Raw genomic sequence first — 14,146 nt, 5'->3', positions numbered from 1 at the left:
ATAAATCATTATCATCAATTTTTTTTTTGGCTTATTAAGCTGAATGCAATTTAAATTTACATAAGCACGAATAAATTAAAAAGTAGCTGTATTAAATTGAAGGAGTGAAATACATGTGAGATCTATATATTTATTTGATATGAACAATTTTGTAATATGACAAAACAATGATTTTTAACAAGCAAAGGATTCAGTCACTTTTATGAGCAAGTGTCAGCAATCACCAGCACTCTAATAATTCCTTATGGTAATAATTAGAATTTCAGGTGCAAATTTCTTTAAGCAATTAGAAACATTTCAATGTGAGGACTTAGGAGAGACCATTCCGGAAAACGTTACTGACACCAACGACACTTTGTCTTTTCTTCAAAATAAAAGTTTCTGTGTGAAAATAAAATTGTGGATTTATGGAATTATAATGTAATATAATATGTATTATATAATAATATAATACTATAGTTTAATTATAATGTGATTTATTATAAAGCAGCTCAGATGAGTCGCTTAGATCAGTCATATCTTAAAACGGTTCAAACTGAAACAACACTGGCAAGAAAATTGAATTTAAGTCTTTTATTTTAGTTACAACGTTTTCAACTTCCTGTTTCGTCCTGATTCAAAATGTCACGTGACATAGTCAGCGTGAGGATTGTTTACACGTACGTTAAAAGGACACTCCTCAACGATTCACATTTTCGATCAAACAAATCTTGCCATTTACAGAACCTTTTATGAATAATTTATGAAAACTATATATATGTATTCTAATTAATTACTTATGCTGCATTATGGCCATTTTATAATGAGGAGTATAAAAGTAGACGTTTATCTTATATATGCAATTTCATGCTTATAATTGTTTTTAGTCTATGTAACGTTATAGTTTAAGAAATTTATATTATCTTAACATCTGTATTTGTTATTCAGTAATGAAAGTGAGATTAAATCAGAGAAGTAAGTAGTCACGTGTTTGCGTCGTTGTATTTCCAGAGTACGTGCTACATCCGTGATCAGATGAACATGGCGCAGGGGAAACAGGCCATCGGTGGACTGTAAACAAGAGGAAATTTTGGGATAAGGCTGGCATCGTACCATGCACGTGTGAAATGGTCTTAAAGTCGATATACTGGACCACTTGTTCTGCTTCATTTATGATTACGAGGCGACAGATTGAGTGCAACACATCCAATTGCATTCATAAACATTTCTATAGGACTTCAAACCCCTGAGCATTCAGTGTTTTGGATATATAAACAACAAATCCTTGTTTTATTGTGGATGGCATACTTGCATGACCAAATGGCTGCAATTGGAAAAGTCAAACGGAGTAAAGATCTTCCTCAAGGCGTCGAGAGGTTGAAAGAGGAGCACAGAAAGGTCAGGAGTAACGTTAATGTTTCCATCAAATACCACCAATGCATTACTGAAGATATTAAAGCTTGATGTCCATGCACGTGATTTATTATCAGCATCGATTCATTTTTCATATATTGATTTTGTTTGCGGTATTACGCGTTTCGTTCTCTGGAAAGTTCTTTGTGTATCACGTGTTGCTGTTGGCTAACGTTAGCTAATTGCAAATAGATATTTTGCTTCGGTGCATGTGTATTTCTGATACTTTGCAATAAAAAGCATGTGCATATTCATATGCAATGTATCTCAGCAATGTCAACAGTTAATTATTTGTGTATAGTAGCTAGCAAACAATCTTTATTCTAACACGTGCTCCACGTTGCCAAAACGCTTACTGTACTGTTACACTAGGAAGATTGCATGCTGTGAAATGACTCTGTGTGAAGGTAAGGGTTAACTGACCTATTTATATTTGAATTGTATTTTTAGTGACGTGATTAGTTGGAAGGCAAAGAAACAGTTTTTACCTATGTATTGACATTGGAGGATAAACCTTGGCTGGCCCGATATGAAAGCTACTGCTTCCTTTACAGTCAGCAAATCTGGTGAATTTTCCTTTAGAAGATCTGGAAACTTCTGTGTTGGACTACACTAAGTGACATGTTTTTTAAAAGAGAAAATAAGAAAAACAAAACAATGCATGCTATTAGATTATTTTATTGGTGGGTGAATCTCTTTAAAGACAAACCTCCGTCATATTGCACACCAATATGCAAAACAACAATTGAAAAGTAGAAAAGAATCTAACTTTTAAATGATATTTAGTATTACATTATTTTCATGACATTCAACCACATTAACCTTGAAATGTTAATTGTCCTAATGCTAAAAGAGTCTCATTATTATTACTCTAATATACAAGAAAACATGTTTATGTATGAGTCTACAGATTTTTTTATTTTTTTTTTTACATTGCCATATACATAGGTTTGCGCTTGCTCTCTCTCCATAAACATGCGTTATAGGATACCTTCTCTCTACATCTTATTAGAAACTTACAGGACTGTCATTCACACACACACACACACTCTCTCTCTCTCTCTCTATAATGACCAATTCACATTACCAGAATAATACAGTCATTTAGCAGTGATTTGTCACTGGTTGTCGTGGCATTTTAGGAATCTCAGCGATAATGAAACGACAAATTGTCTCTGTTTCCACAACAGGTGGTGAAAGATTGCACAAGTCAAATTGAGCACTGGTGAGTGTCCTCGTGCAATTTAACAGCTCTCTGACATGCATAACATTATTATCGTTCATTGTTGCATGATAGCTTGTCATTGGTTGTTGAATGTTTAAATTTGGAATGAAAATGCTATTTATACTATGAATCACTATAAAGATGTTGATGGTTATGACAAGATTTGACAGGCTTTTGATCTATTCCTTTTCAGTATTTTAAAAAGACTTTCAGTAGGTAGGACGAAAATAGAGCTTGTGTGTCAACAAACTAACAATTTTCTTTTAGAAGATTCATTTTTGTTTTTGACTGACAGGAGTAAAGTTGAAAAAGACTATGAATCTCTTCAAGACCGCCTCAAGACTTTGCCTGACAAGTTGTCTTATGATATTATGGTACGGTGTCACTTTTCAATTACTGACGCACCCAAATTAATCTTCACACGTAGATACACAAACATTTTCTCTGCCTGAGCAAACAAAATATTAAGTTATCATCAGAGTATTATTCACGCAGGTTTAGCCTGTTTTAAGACCTGTTTACATGAAGTATGATAACTATAACCATAAAGTTTTAATAATCTTTGTTATTCTATGAGAATAGTAAAGTTCATAGTTCACACCCCAACCATAACAATAGTGACATAGAATAACAATAACAATATCGTTGGAATCACTGTTTTTTTTTCTAGATGATGAATGATAAAAACATTAACAGTCAGTTAGACCTCGACCATTTAAAGTGACAGGCAACTTAATTTCAGTGCATGTTTTGGTGTGGTAGATGTGTAGTTATCATGATAGTTATCATTCTTGAAGTGAACAGGTCTGTCTCTATTTCTTTAAGGCCTGGTTTTGCTCATTATATGGATGTTTTTTCAACATGATAGGTACCATTTGGTCCCTTGGCTTTCATGCCTGGAAAGCTAGTTCACACTAATGAGTTAACGGTGCTCCTCGGGGATAACTGGTTTGCAAAGTGTTCTGCCAAACAAGCCGACACTCTTGTGGAACACCGAAAGAAACGTGAGTTTGTTTCTATTCTATTCATATTTTCCATTGACCAGTTTGGAAAAATCCATACAGCTTGACCTGATATAGGTGTTATTTTTCCAGATGTCAAAAATGCGCTTGATGACTTACAGAAAGTGGTGAAGAACTTTCAGAATAAGGCCGACTTTACAGACGATCTTAAAAAATTGACTGGTGTAAGTGTCCTTACCATGACCTCATTACATGGAAACCTAATACTGATGTTTTCTTCTCTCGAAGAAACAATCATGTCTGCTCTTTTTTTTTTAACAGGATACAGAAGATTTTCTAGACATTAGAGAAGAGGTAATAAATGAGGAGGAATTTTCCAAAGGTAATTCTAGTTTTTCAGGTTAGCTTTTGCGTTATCAGGTTGTTTTATCTTCTGTTGATCATTTACTCACTATCTGCTTCCACAGGAAAACATCGTCTGGCCCACAAACCCAATTCTAAACCTAAGCAGGAGTATTTATTGGAGCTGGAAGAGAACAAAGAGAAGAAAGAAGGCGATGAGGAGAGAACGACAGAGCTGCTGTCAGAGGTGGAGCTGTGGGCCCGACTTGATGAACTAGAGCGTGAGGAGGAACTTCAAGATGAGAGATACCGGTAAGATATTGAATTTCCACTAAAAATATCAAGCAGCACAACTGTTTTCAACATAAGAAATGTACCTTGAGCACCAAAACAACCTATTAGTGGTTTCTAAAGGATAATGTGACACTAAAGACTGGAGTAATGGTTGCTGAAAATTAAACTTTACATGATACTAGCTAATAATTGTTTCCTATGGAACACAAGGTGGTGTTTCTCCAGTGTAAAGTATCGGTGCATAGCATTAAAATGCAAATCAACCCCAGATATCCCAATGAATTTTTTAAAAGAAAAATCCCAGTAATCTTATCTGGTAATCACAAACTTTACAGAAAAGTCATGGGAAATGTATTTATCTAAAAGCGTAGAAACCCTGTTTATCATACCACATATGAATACATCTCTAGGTAAACTGAAAGTGCAATACACATGAAGAAAAAGTAGCTGTTGCACAAACTTTTTAATAGTGTGCTTATAGATTTGTTCTATTTTTTCCTCCTGTTATACTAGATTGGACAGCACAGACACTAATGGAGAAGACACCACTTCCTCCTCAGAGGAAGAGAAGGAAGCAGAAGGTGGCAGCGGTGTCCAGGTTAATGGCCATCAGAAGGAAAATGGCTGGGTACCGTCATCTATCACAAGTCAGATGAACGGCACTAATGGCTCACACCCTGAGGCTGAGGAGGAGGAAGATTTTGATGAGGAAGCAGGCAGTGGTCTTCCAACTATCTATTTTTCTCATACTGCAGAATTCAAAAAGGTTAGTACAGCGCTACATAAACCCCTTTTAGATAGTCCTACATAAGATAAATGCTGCTCTTTTGAACTTTTCTTTTTATTATTATTCATCAAAGATTTTTACACACTCAGGTTCATTATTTAAAATGTAGATGTGTGGCAAGCGCACACAAATAGAGCGTGTATACAGTGCTACATGATAAAACCTACTTAACAACGGCAGGTCCCAAGTGCTTTGGAAAGAAGGAAAAAGCTAGATGCAGCATATGAATGGCCCCTTTGTTTCCACAAAAAATATTAAACAGCAGAGCTGTTTTCAATATTAATAATAAGAAATGCTTCTTGAGCAGCATCTGAAGAATCATATGAAGACTATAATGAGTAATGATGCTGAAAATTCAGTCTTGTTATTACAGGAATAAATTACATTTTAAAATATATAAAAGCAGAACAGAATTATTTTAAATTGTAATGATATTTCACATTTTACTGTTTTTACTGTATTGTTGATAAATTTTTTTTTTAATCAGCCTTGGTACACCTTAGAAGCTTCTTTCAGAAACATTATATATATATATATATATATAATAAAATCTTACCGACCCAAATTTTTTAACAGTAGTGTATATCAACATTTAAGTTTTTTGCATTGAATTATTTTCTCCTGTGTGTCTTAAAAAGAAAAAGTTTTGCATAATTCTTTCTTTCCATTTTCTCTTTTCTCTGTGAAGGTCAGGATTAATACAGGAAAGAACACCACTCTAAAATTCAGTGAAAGAAATGAACAAAAGGCACAAGCCAAGCGAAAAAAGAAAAGTGGCAAAAGTAACGGCCATTCTCCTCATGAAAGTTACAAGATCACAAGCCCAACAGACATTTATAGGTAACAGCCTAATGGGAAACATCATTCGTCTATATTTATTGATGTATTACACTGCTTGTTTGTTTTTTTGTTTTTTATCGGTCCAGTTTCAACACAAGTTTTTGTTTGTAGGGTGTTTGTGGATTTGGTGAATGGAGAGCCAATACCACGCAAGTCCATTTTGAAGTCCCGCAGCCGTGAGAACAGCGTGTGCAGTGACACCAGCGAGAGCAGCACAGCTGACTTCGAAGAGCGCCGTGCTGCTTTTGGACGCTCGTGGAGCCATGATGACGCCACACACAGTGATACCAGCGATGGCATTACAGAGGAGGAAAGCCCCACCGGAACGAGCCCCCGCACTAACGGGCGCTTTGAGGTACAGAAGAATTGTTTCTGCATGAAATAGAAATTCACCCAATCTTTATTCTAATTGCATGTTATTGATCTTACTGTAAATTATTTTATTCACTGTAGTGCAATGTGATTTTAAAACCCACCCAAAATACTGTAGTAACACCATAGAAATGCCTTAGAAACTACACAGAATAGACCGGAAGCCTCAGCAAGTTTCACATGGAAAAGCAGCAGTCAAATTTTCTACAACAAATCTTGACAAAATATTTTTATTTCCTTACCAGTCCAGAATTGGTATTAAATACATTGTTTTTTATTTGTCTTGCTCAGAAACAATACTCTCATTAAATATTTAAATGTCGTCTTGTGTTTTAGGCTTTTACAGGCACAGTGATTGAAAAGGACCCCCTGCCTTGCTCCATCCCGCACCTGACCATCGTCCCTCCTGCCTTACCCACAATCCCCGAGAGAAAGCTGGAGGAGGTGGGCCCAGAAGCTCTTCAGGAGCCACCCAAGAGGATGTCCAAGTTTAAAGCTACACGGTTGCATCAGACATGAGTTCATCTCATCAACACACAACTTTTAAATTCGGTTTTGTACAAACTAAACTCTCATAGTCTTACTTTCCCACTATCTGCCCTCTTTTTCTGTCCTCCACACTACTTTTATACTGTTATATATACCCTGGACATTTTATTTGCTCCATAAGAGTAATTAATAGAGATTACAAATGATTTCCCTACAGTTTGCTTTTTTAAATGCCAGATGGTTTATTTAAAAGGATAGTTCACCAGAAAATCAAAACTGTCATTTACTCACCTTTTTTTCTTTCCTGTGTGATGTTTTTTCTTCTGTGGAACACAAAGGAAGTTATTTTGAAAGAAGTTGGAAATGGTTGTTTCACAGAAGAAACAGGTTTGGATCTTCATGAGATTAAGTGAGGACAGAATTTTCTTTTCTTTACGTTATGAAGAAGCTGCACATTTAAGTATCTTTTTTGTATACGTTTCAATAAATAATTATTAAAAATAGAATGGGAAAAAAATGCTAAAATTTTTCAAGACAAACAAAATAGTAGTTTTAGTGACATCATGACTATTGTCATTGTTGTGATGTGGTCTATTGTGTGGATGTTTTTGGAAAATGCTTTTATCAAAGTTAATTCTCATTTTGTTAATTCGTGACATTTATGTGCAACTTTGACATATGTTGGTCATGGAATAGCTGCCGATTTCTGTCTGCATAAAAAAAAAAATGTATCATTTATGAACTTCGTCTCTGATCCTCCCTCATCTCGTTTTGTATCTTGTTTACAGAGTTTTGGCTTTGTACATCACCTTTTTGTGACTGCTGGAAAAATGCCGAAATGTTGAACTGAAAAGGAAAAAAATAAAATGATATTGACTGTACTAGTGTTTTAACTGTTCAGTAGGACATTGTTCGTTTGGTGTCGGTTCTACACAGGAGTTAATTTGTGCATTAACTTCTGTTCATGAAACGAGTCGCGGTTCTGTTGATGACGCAACTCGTTTGTCATTGTGGTGTTGTTCAGTCAGAACCTTTAGAGGGCGATAAAGCCTTGTACTTTATTATCTTTAAAACTCAAAGCCAAAACAAGCTGCTGCCTATGGAAAGGGGAAAAAACTATAGACGTTTAGCAGCTGAATCTAGCCCTCCAAACATTAAGTAAATGTTACCAACAAAAAATATTTAGGCTTGTCAGATTAGGTGTTTTTACATAAGCGTTCTTTTTAAATGTTATGAAACTTAATAAAATAGGGTTTTAAAATATTTAGAATTAAATCATTCAATACATTATTTTTAATGTAAGCTTTGGGCCAACATATATATGGCAGTGTGACTTCAAGTTACTAACTTAATCGAAGGTAATTTCTATATTTGTGTTGAATTATACAGTATCTCACAATAAATCAATCATGGGCACATCTCTACAGTCTTTTGCAAGGTTCACGATGTGGAATTCAAGAAAAGTAGTTCAGCTTTGTTGGAAACAAATGTGTCAAAATAATCCAAAAACAAGATGACTCAAGAGTGCTCCATTATTACTTATGGCATTTAACGGCAAGGATGGAGTTTTTCTGAGGAGGACTTTCTCCATCAGTGCCTTGTTTGCACCAGTATCAGTCACTTGTGTTTGACTGCAGACTTATCTATCAGCACATTGACATTTGGATGTGGACAGGTCCTGAGTCAGCAGCTGGGCTGAACACAACTTAGTTTGTTCAGTTCATTTCTGTCTAGAAAGACTGAATGATCAACTCGAATCAAATTTTTTTCAAGCACAATCTTCGTGGTTAAAATGACTTCGAGTTGATTTTTAATGTCATTTAGCAGGGTTATTGCGAAAAAAATAAAAGTCATGAGAGATATTGCTTGTCATTGGTAATTTTTATCAACCTCTGTTCACTGTTGTTCACATCCATTTTACTGAAAAGACAAACAAGAACTTTCAACTAAATGTCTCATTTTGTGTTCCACTGAAGAAATACAGTCAAACAAGTTTGGATCAACATTGGAGTGAGTAAATGATGACAAAATGTTCATTTTTGGAAGAACTGTCACTTTAATTCTCACTCGTGAGTCAGTGCTTTCAGATTATTTTCTGTGTCAGTAAATAATAAATCTAGAGGCACTGTGGTGCCTTCTATTTTATTCCACTGTCTCAACAGCTTTGGGCATCTGTGTGACTGAAACTGTCACTGATAAGGATCGCACTAATAATGGCTTCTGGGCCCATGAGCTCTATAATGTCCAACTGGTCTCTCATGCTGATCCATCGTTTTAGGGGTCAGAGTCTTTCCAAAGTGGCTGAGTTCAGTCTGGATGTGTCATCATTAGACTCAACATATCAACTATTCCTAACCATAGTGCCTCAGAGTGGCCATTTCACCCCATAATTAAAACATCTGTTACTCATCTCAAAGCAACGTTATTAAAGGCAATTACACACCAATTAGTTGTGTAGTTAACACATCTAATGGAGCCAGATGCTCAAGCTCGCATTACAAACCTGCCCTGGATTTTGCTCTGATGCGATTAGTAGTATGAAAGAAGCTGAAAAGAATGAGCTTTTTTTTTTTTTCATGTTTGCGATGGATCCTTGTTCCTTATATTACTGTGCATGTTTTACATATTGGTCTAACTTCAATTCTCAATAAAATTGTTAAGCAATTACATTCACTATGGAGTTTTGCAAAGAAAGTGTTGCACGAGGCATGTGTTTGACTGGTAAAACAATAGATCACCACGGGCAGCTGTGTTACCTCCCTTGTTTCCATGGCGATGCTGCTGATTGACAGTTGCCCTGACAACTCCATTCAGCCACCACCTGCTAGCTGTCAATCAGACCTGCCATCCTGGGGCTATTGACAGAGCTGTCAGTCTGTATGAGACGTGCCCGTCAAAGCTTTCAACACTTGTGGTGGCAGGGAGACATCTTTTTCCTCCATTCACATTGTCTTTCCTAAAAGTCAAATTTGGTCAGAGCAATATCCTCTTAGGTTTACATTTGCATTCACATTTATATGCCTGGCACACAAGTGAGAATGGTGAACATAAGACTCCATTATTTGTTATTGCTACCTGTATTTCCTTGTCAGTGTTGTTAGAATGCTCATTTTAATGTCATGATGTCAATACAGGACTAACAGTTAAAGGAATAGTTCACTTAAAAATCTAAATTATGTCATTAATAACTCACCCTCATGTCGTTCCAAACCCGTAAGACCTCCGTTTATCTTCGGAAACACAGTTTAAGATATTTTAGATTAAGTCAGAGAGCTCTCAGTCCCTCCATTGAAACTGTGTGCACGGTATACTGTCCATGTCCAGAAAGGTAAGAAAAACATCATCAAAGTAGTCCATGTGACATCAGAGGGTCAGTTAGAATTTTTTGAAGCATCGAAAATACATTTTGGTCCAAAAATAGCAAAAACTACGACTTTATTCAGCATTTTCTTCTCTTCCGTGTTTGTTAGAGAGTTCAAAACAAAGCAGTTTGTCATATCCGGTTCGCGAACGAATCATTCGATGTAACCGGATCTTTTTGAACCAGTTCACCAAATCGAACTGAATCGTTTTAAACGTTCCGCGTCTCCAATACGCATTAATCCACAAATGACTTTAGCTGTTAACTTTTTGAATGTGGCTGACACTCCCTCTGAGTTAAAACAAAACCAATATCCCGGAGTAATTCATGTACTCAAACAGTACACTGACTGAACTGCTGTGAAGAGAGAACTGAAGATGAACACAGAGCCGAGCCAGATAACGAACAAAAGACTGACTCATTCTCGAGTCAAGAACCGGTTGCATCGGTTTTCGGATCATCAGTAGTTCTTTCGGACAGTTAGATTCAATAAAGCTGTTAATGAAAACAGTCCACCAGTTCTTTTGCGATCGACGTAATGGCGTCATTGGCGATGATTGCCCTTGATTCAAGCCTTCGGCTCATAACATTAACACAGAATCAGTTCAGAATCAATCACCAAAAGAATCAGTTCGGTTCAGACGCTCTGTGTGTCGGTCTGCTTCACAATGAATCACTCATGCGCAGTATCATCAGCTCCTTGGTTCTCGAATCGGACGCGTCTGACAGAAACGGTTCTTGACTCGAGAATGAGTCAGTCTTTTGTTCGTTATCTGGCTCAGCTCTGTGTTCATCTTCAGTTCTCTCTTCACAGCAGTTCAGTCAGTGTACTGTTTGAGTAAATGAATTACTCCGAGATTTTGGTTTGTTTTAACTGAGAGGGAGTGTCAGCAACATTAAAAAAGTTAACAGCTTAAGTCATTTGTGGATTAATGCGTATTGGAGACGCGAACCGTTTAAAACGATTTAGTTCAAATTGGTGAACTGGTTCAAAAGGATACGGTTACATCGAATGATTCATTCGCGAACCGGATATCACAAACTGCTTCGTTTTGAACTCTCTCTCACAACAGACACGGAAGAGAAACAATGCTGAATAAAGTCGTAGTTTTCGCTATTTTTGGACCAAAATGTATTTTCGATGCTTCAAAAAATTCTAACTGACCCTGTGATGTCACATGGACTACTTTGATGATGTTTTTCTTACCTTTCTGGACATGGACAGTATACCGTGCACACAGTTTCAATGGAGGGACTGAGAGCTCTCGGACTAAATCTAAAATACCTTAAACTGTGTTCCAAAGATGAACGGAGGTCTCACGGGTTTGGAACGACATGAGGGTGAGTTATTAATGACATCATTTATATTTTTGGGTGAACTATCCCTTTAAGGCATTATCTGTGCATTTTAAAACATTCCTTCTTTCTTCCGTCCATGTTGGTAAGCAGAGCTTTGCTCACACCTGACAGATGACAAGCCTCAGCTTGGAGGCTGACACTGCAATCAAAGTTCTGTCATACCTATCAATATCATATTGTCATAGCAACACTTCTTGTGAATGGTGATGTGAGAGGGGGTAGTGGTGGTGGGTTGGGGTCTAGGTCTACATTAACAGTCAGTCACCTCCACACCTCCAGATGAAACGTGGTGTATGTTCTCCAGGTTTCATAACTTCAGAACTCTCTGTTAACAATGCACTTTTTATAGGACTTTTCTTCATTTAGAGTTATCTAGGGAAATGTGCATTCAACAGTACTTGCGTTTTTATGTTTTCACTTTGTACTGATAATGCAGAGGATAGTAAAGTTATTTTTGTAATTCACTTCCACCTTCAACTTAAGGTGGTGATTTGTATCCGTACAGCATACTACTTAACCCTAATGTTTTGTTAGGGGTTTTTAATAGCTCGAAAATATGCAATATTGAATAAAATATATATAATACCATATTGTTGTAATTATGGTTTTTCTTTTCTTTTTTTGCAGCTGATTAACTATAAAAACAATGACAGCCAACAATAATGATCCTACTTTGAAGAGCTTGAGCATTCAAAGCGGTGAATGACAAACCTGCAGCAAATGCTTATAATAAACAGAATGTTATTGTGCGTTGGTGTGGATCCTAATATAGTCAGGGCCATTTTTAAAACATAGATATTTTGTTCACAGTTTAAACGAATGAAATACTTACAGCTTGGTATAATTAGAAAAAGTGTATTCGTTATAGAAATTCCCTTGGAGATTTTATCCATTTACATGACTTTTCCAGCTCTGGAAATCACACTTTTAAAATTAGACTTCCTCATATACAGTGGGGGAAATATTTATTTGATCTGCTGATTTTGAAAGTTACAAGTTTCAGCTCCCTCCACAGATTTTCTATTGGATTGAGGTCTGGAGACTGGGTAGGCCACTATGCCACTAATGTGCTTCTTATTGAGCCACTCCTTTATTGCCTTGGCAGTATGTTTCGGGTCATTGTCATGTTGGAAGACCCATCCATGACCCATCTTTCTGGCTGAGTGAAGTAGGTTCCCATCCAAGATTTTACAGTACATGGCCCTGTCAATTTGCCCGTCAATGCGGTGAAGTCGTCCAGTACCCTTAGCAGAAAAACCCAAAAAGCATAATGTTTCCACCTCTGTGCTTGACTGTTGGGATGGCGTTCTTGGGGTCATAGTCAGCATTTCTCTCCCTCCAAACACGGCGTGTTGAGTTAATGCCAAAGAGCTCAACCTTGAAGGCGCTGCATGATTTCAGTCCATTGTGGCGTGTGTTACCAATGTTTTGTTTGGTGACTGTGGTCCCAACTGCTTAAGATCCTTAACAAGCTCCTCCTGTGTAGTTCGGGGCTGATCACTCACCCTTCTCATGATCATATTCACCCCATGAGGCGAGATCTTGCACAGAGCTCCAGACCAAGCCTGAGTGATGGTTGTTTTGTATTTCTTCTTTTTCCAAATAATCACACCAACAGTTGTCTCCCTCTCACCAAGTTTCTTGCTGATGGTCTTGTAGCCCATTCAAACCTTGTGCAGATCTACACTCTTGTCTCTGACATCCTTTGACAGCTCTCAGGTCTTGCCCATGGTGGTGGGAGAGGTTGGAATGGAACATACAGATTGTGTGGACAGGTGTCTTATAAACCTTACGAGCTGACATTAGGAGTAAGTGGCAGGACTAATCTGTGTTCCACATGGGCACATAACCAATCTGTAAGAGCAAGAATTCTTGCTGGTTGGTAGGGGATCAAATACTTATTTCACTCACTGAAATGCAAATCGATGTATATAAAAATACAGACCCTTCATTTCTTTGTAAGTGGGTAAAATTATGAATTAAAATAAACAATGAAAAATAAATGTTAGTTGTAACTTATTTTAATGCTTGTTTTGTCTTATTTTTTATAATTTCAAGTCATCTTGAGCCCCCCTAACAGGCCCTGGCCCCTTGGATGAGAACTGCTGCTTGACCGGCTTCATTTTTTTTTTCTTGTTCTTAAGTGTGATTATGCTCCCAGTTAAATTTACCCCAAACAGAAACAATGTTACTTTAATGGATACCAATCACATTTCAAAAAATTGCTTTTCTGAGGAACTTGACTAGAAAATATGTAATTCATTTAAATTAGCTTTTATTGTTCTTACACTTATACTCCAAACATGACAACAATGAAGTTGATCTCAACAGAACATGAGGATTAAATCAAATAGCCTATTAAAGTATATGCTCCCAAAATTGACATACAGTATGCCATTTAATGACTGTCTTGCATTTTGTTATATATCACATTTGAAATCCCATGATTGGGTCAGTGGAGGGGAGGAAGGTTCTATTAAATCTGTCTGGATGAGGCATTCGCGGTTTTAAAGACTTTACAATATCCTGGCCATATTTCAAAGCCTATCATCGCCTTCAGATTAAAGCTGACGCTGATGTCTGCCAGCTCACATTAATCAGAAGAGTGTCACAATGGGTTTTGCAGCAGTTGCAACAGTCAGTGCTAATGATGTCTGCATTTCATGTTTCCTCTGCAGTGGATTATTAACCATGATCTATGATATTTGCTGTCGAATTGTTGT

The 14,146-nt window shown here is 36.8% G+C and overlaps 1 protein-coding gene across 1 annotated transcript; it reads left to right on the top strand.

Moving 5' to 3' along the window:
- The first annotated feature begins 629 nt into the window (after positions 1-629).
- On the top strand, positions 630-7,114 carry LOC132156256 (unconventional prefoldin RPB5 interactor 1-like). Its single transcript, XM_059565180.1, has 12 exons — positions 630-659; positions 991-1,377; positions 2,583-2,617; positions 2,913-2,991; positions 3,486-3,621; positions 3,712-3,803; positions 3,901-3,961; positions 4,047-4,233; positions 4,729-4,981; positions 5,691-5,842; positions 5,954-6,197; positions 6,551-7,114. Exons 2-12 carry the CDS (start codon positions 1,279-1,281, stop codon positions 6,731-6,733), a joined length of 1,521 nt encoding a protein of 506 aa, XP_059421163.1. The 5' UTR covers positions 630-659; positions 991-1,278; the 3' UTR covers positions 6,734-7,114.
- The last annotated feature ends 7,032 nt before the right edge of the window (positions 7,115-14,146 follow it).

Source organism: Carassius carassius, chromosome 13 (genome assembly GCF_963082965.1).
Source record: "Carassius carassius chromosome 13, fCarCar2.1, whole genome shotgun sequence".
Lineage (NCBI taxonomy): Eukaryota > Metazoa > Chordata > Actinopteri > Cypriniformes > Cyprinidae > Carassius > Carassius carassius.
This window is presented reverse-complemented; position numbering and strand designations above follow the sequence as displayed.

Excerpts from the sequence above, each read along its gene's own strand:
- LOC132156256 (XM_059565180.1), top strand. The coding sequence starts at position 1,279 with ATGGCATACTTGCATGACCAAATGGCTGCAATTGGAAAAGTCAAACGG. Across the intron at positions 2,992-3,485 it reads AGTTGTCTTATGATATTATG|GTACCATTTGGTCCCTTGGC; the intron begins GTACGGTGTCAC and ends TCAACATGATAG. Across the intron at positions 4,234-4,728 it reads CTTCAAGATGAGAGATACCG|ATTGGACAGCACAGACACTA; the intron begins GTAAGATATTGA and ends CTGTTATACTAG.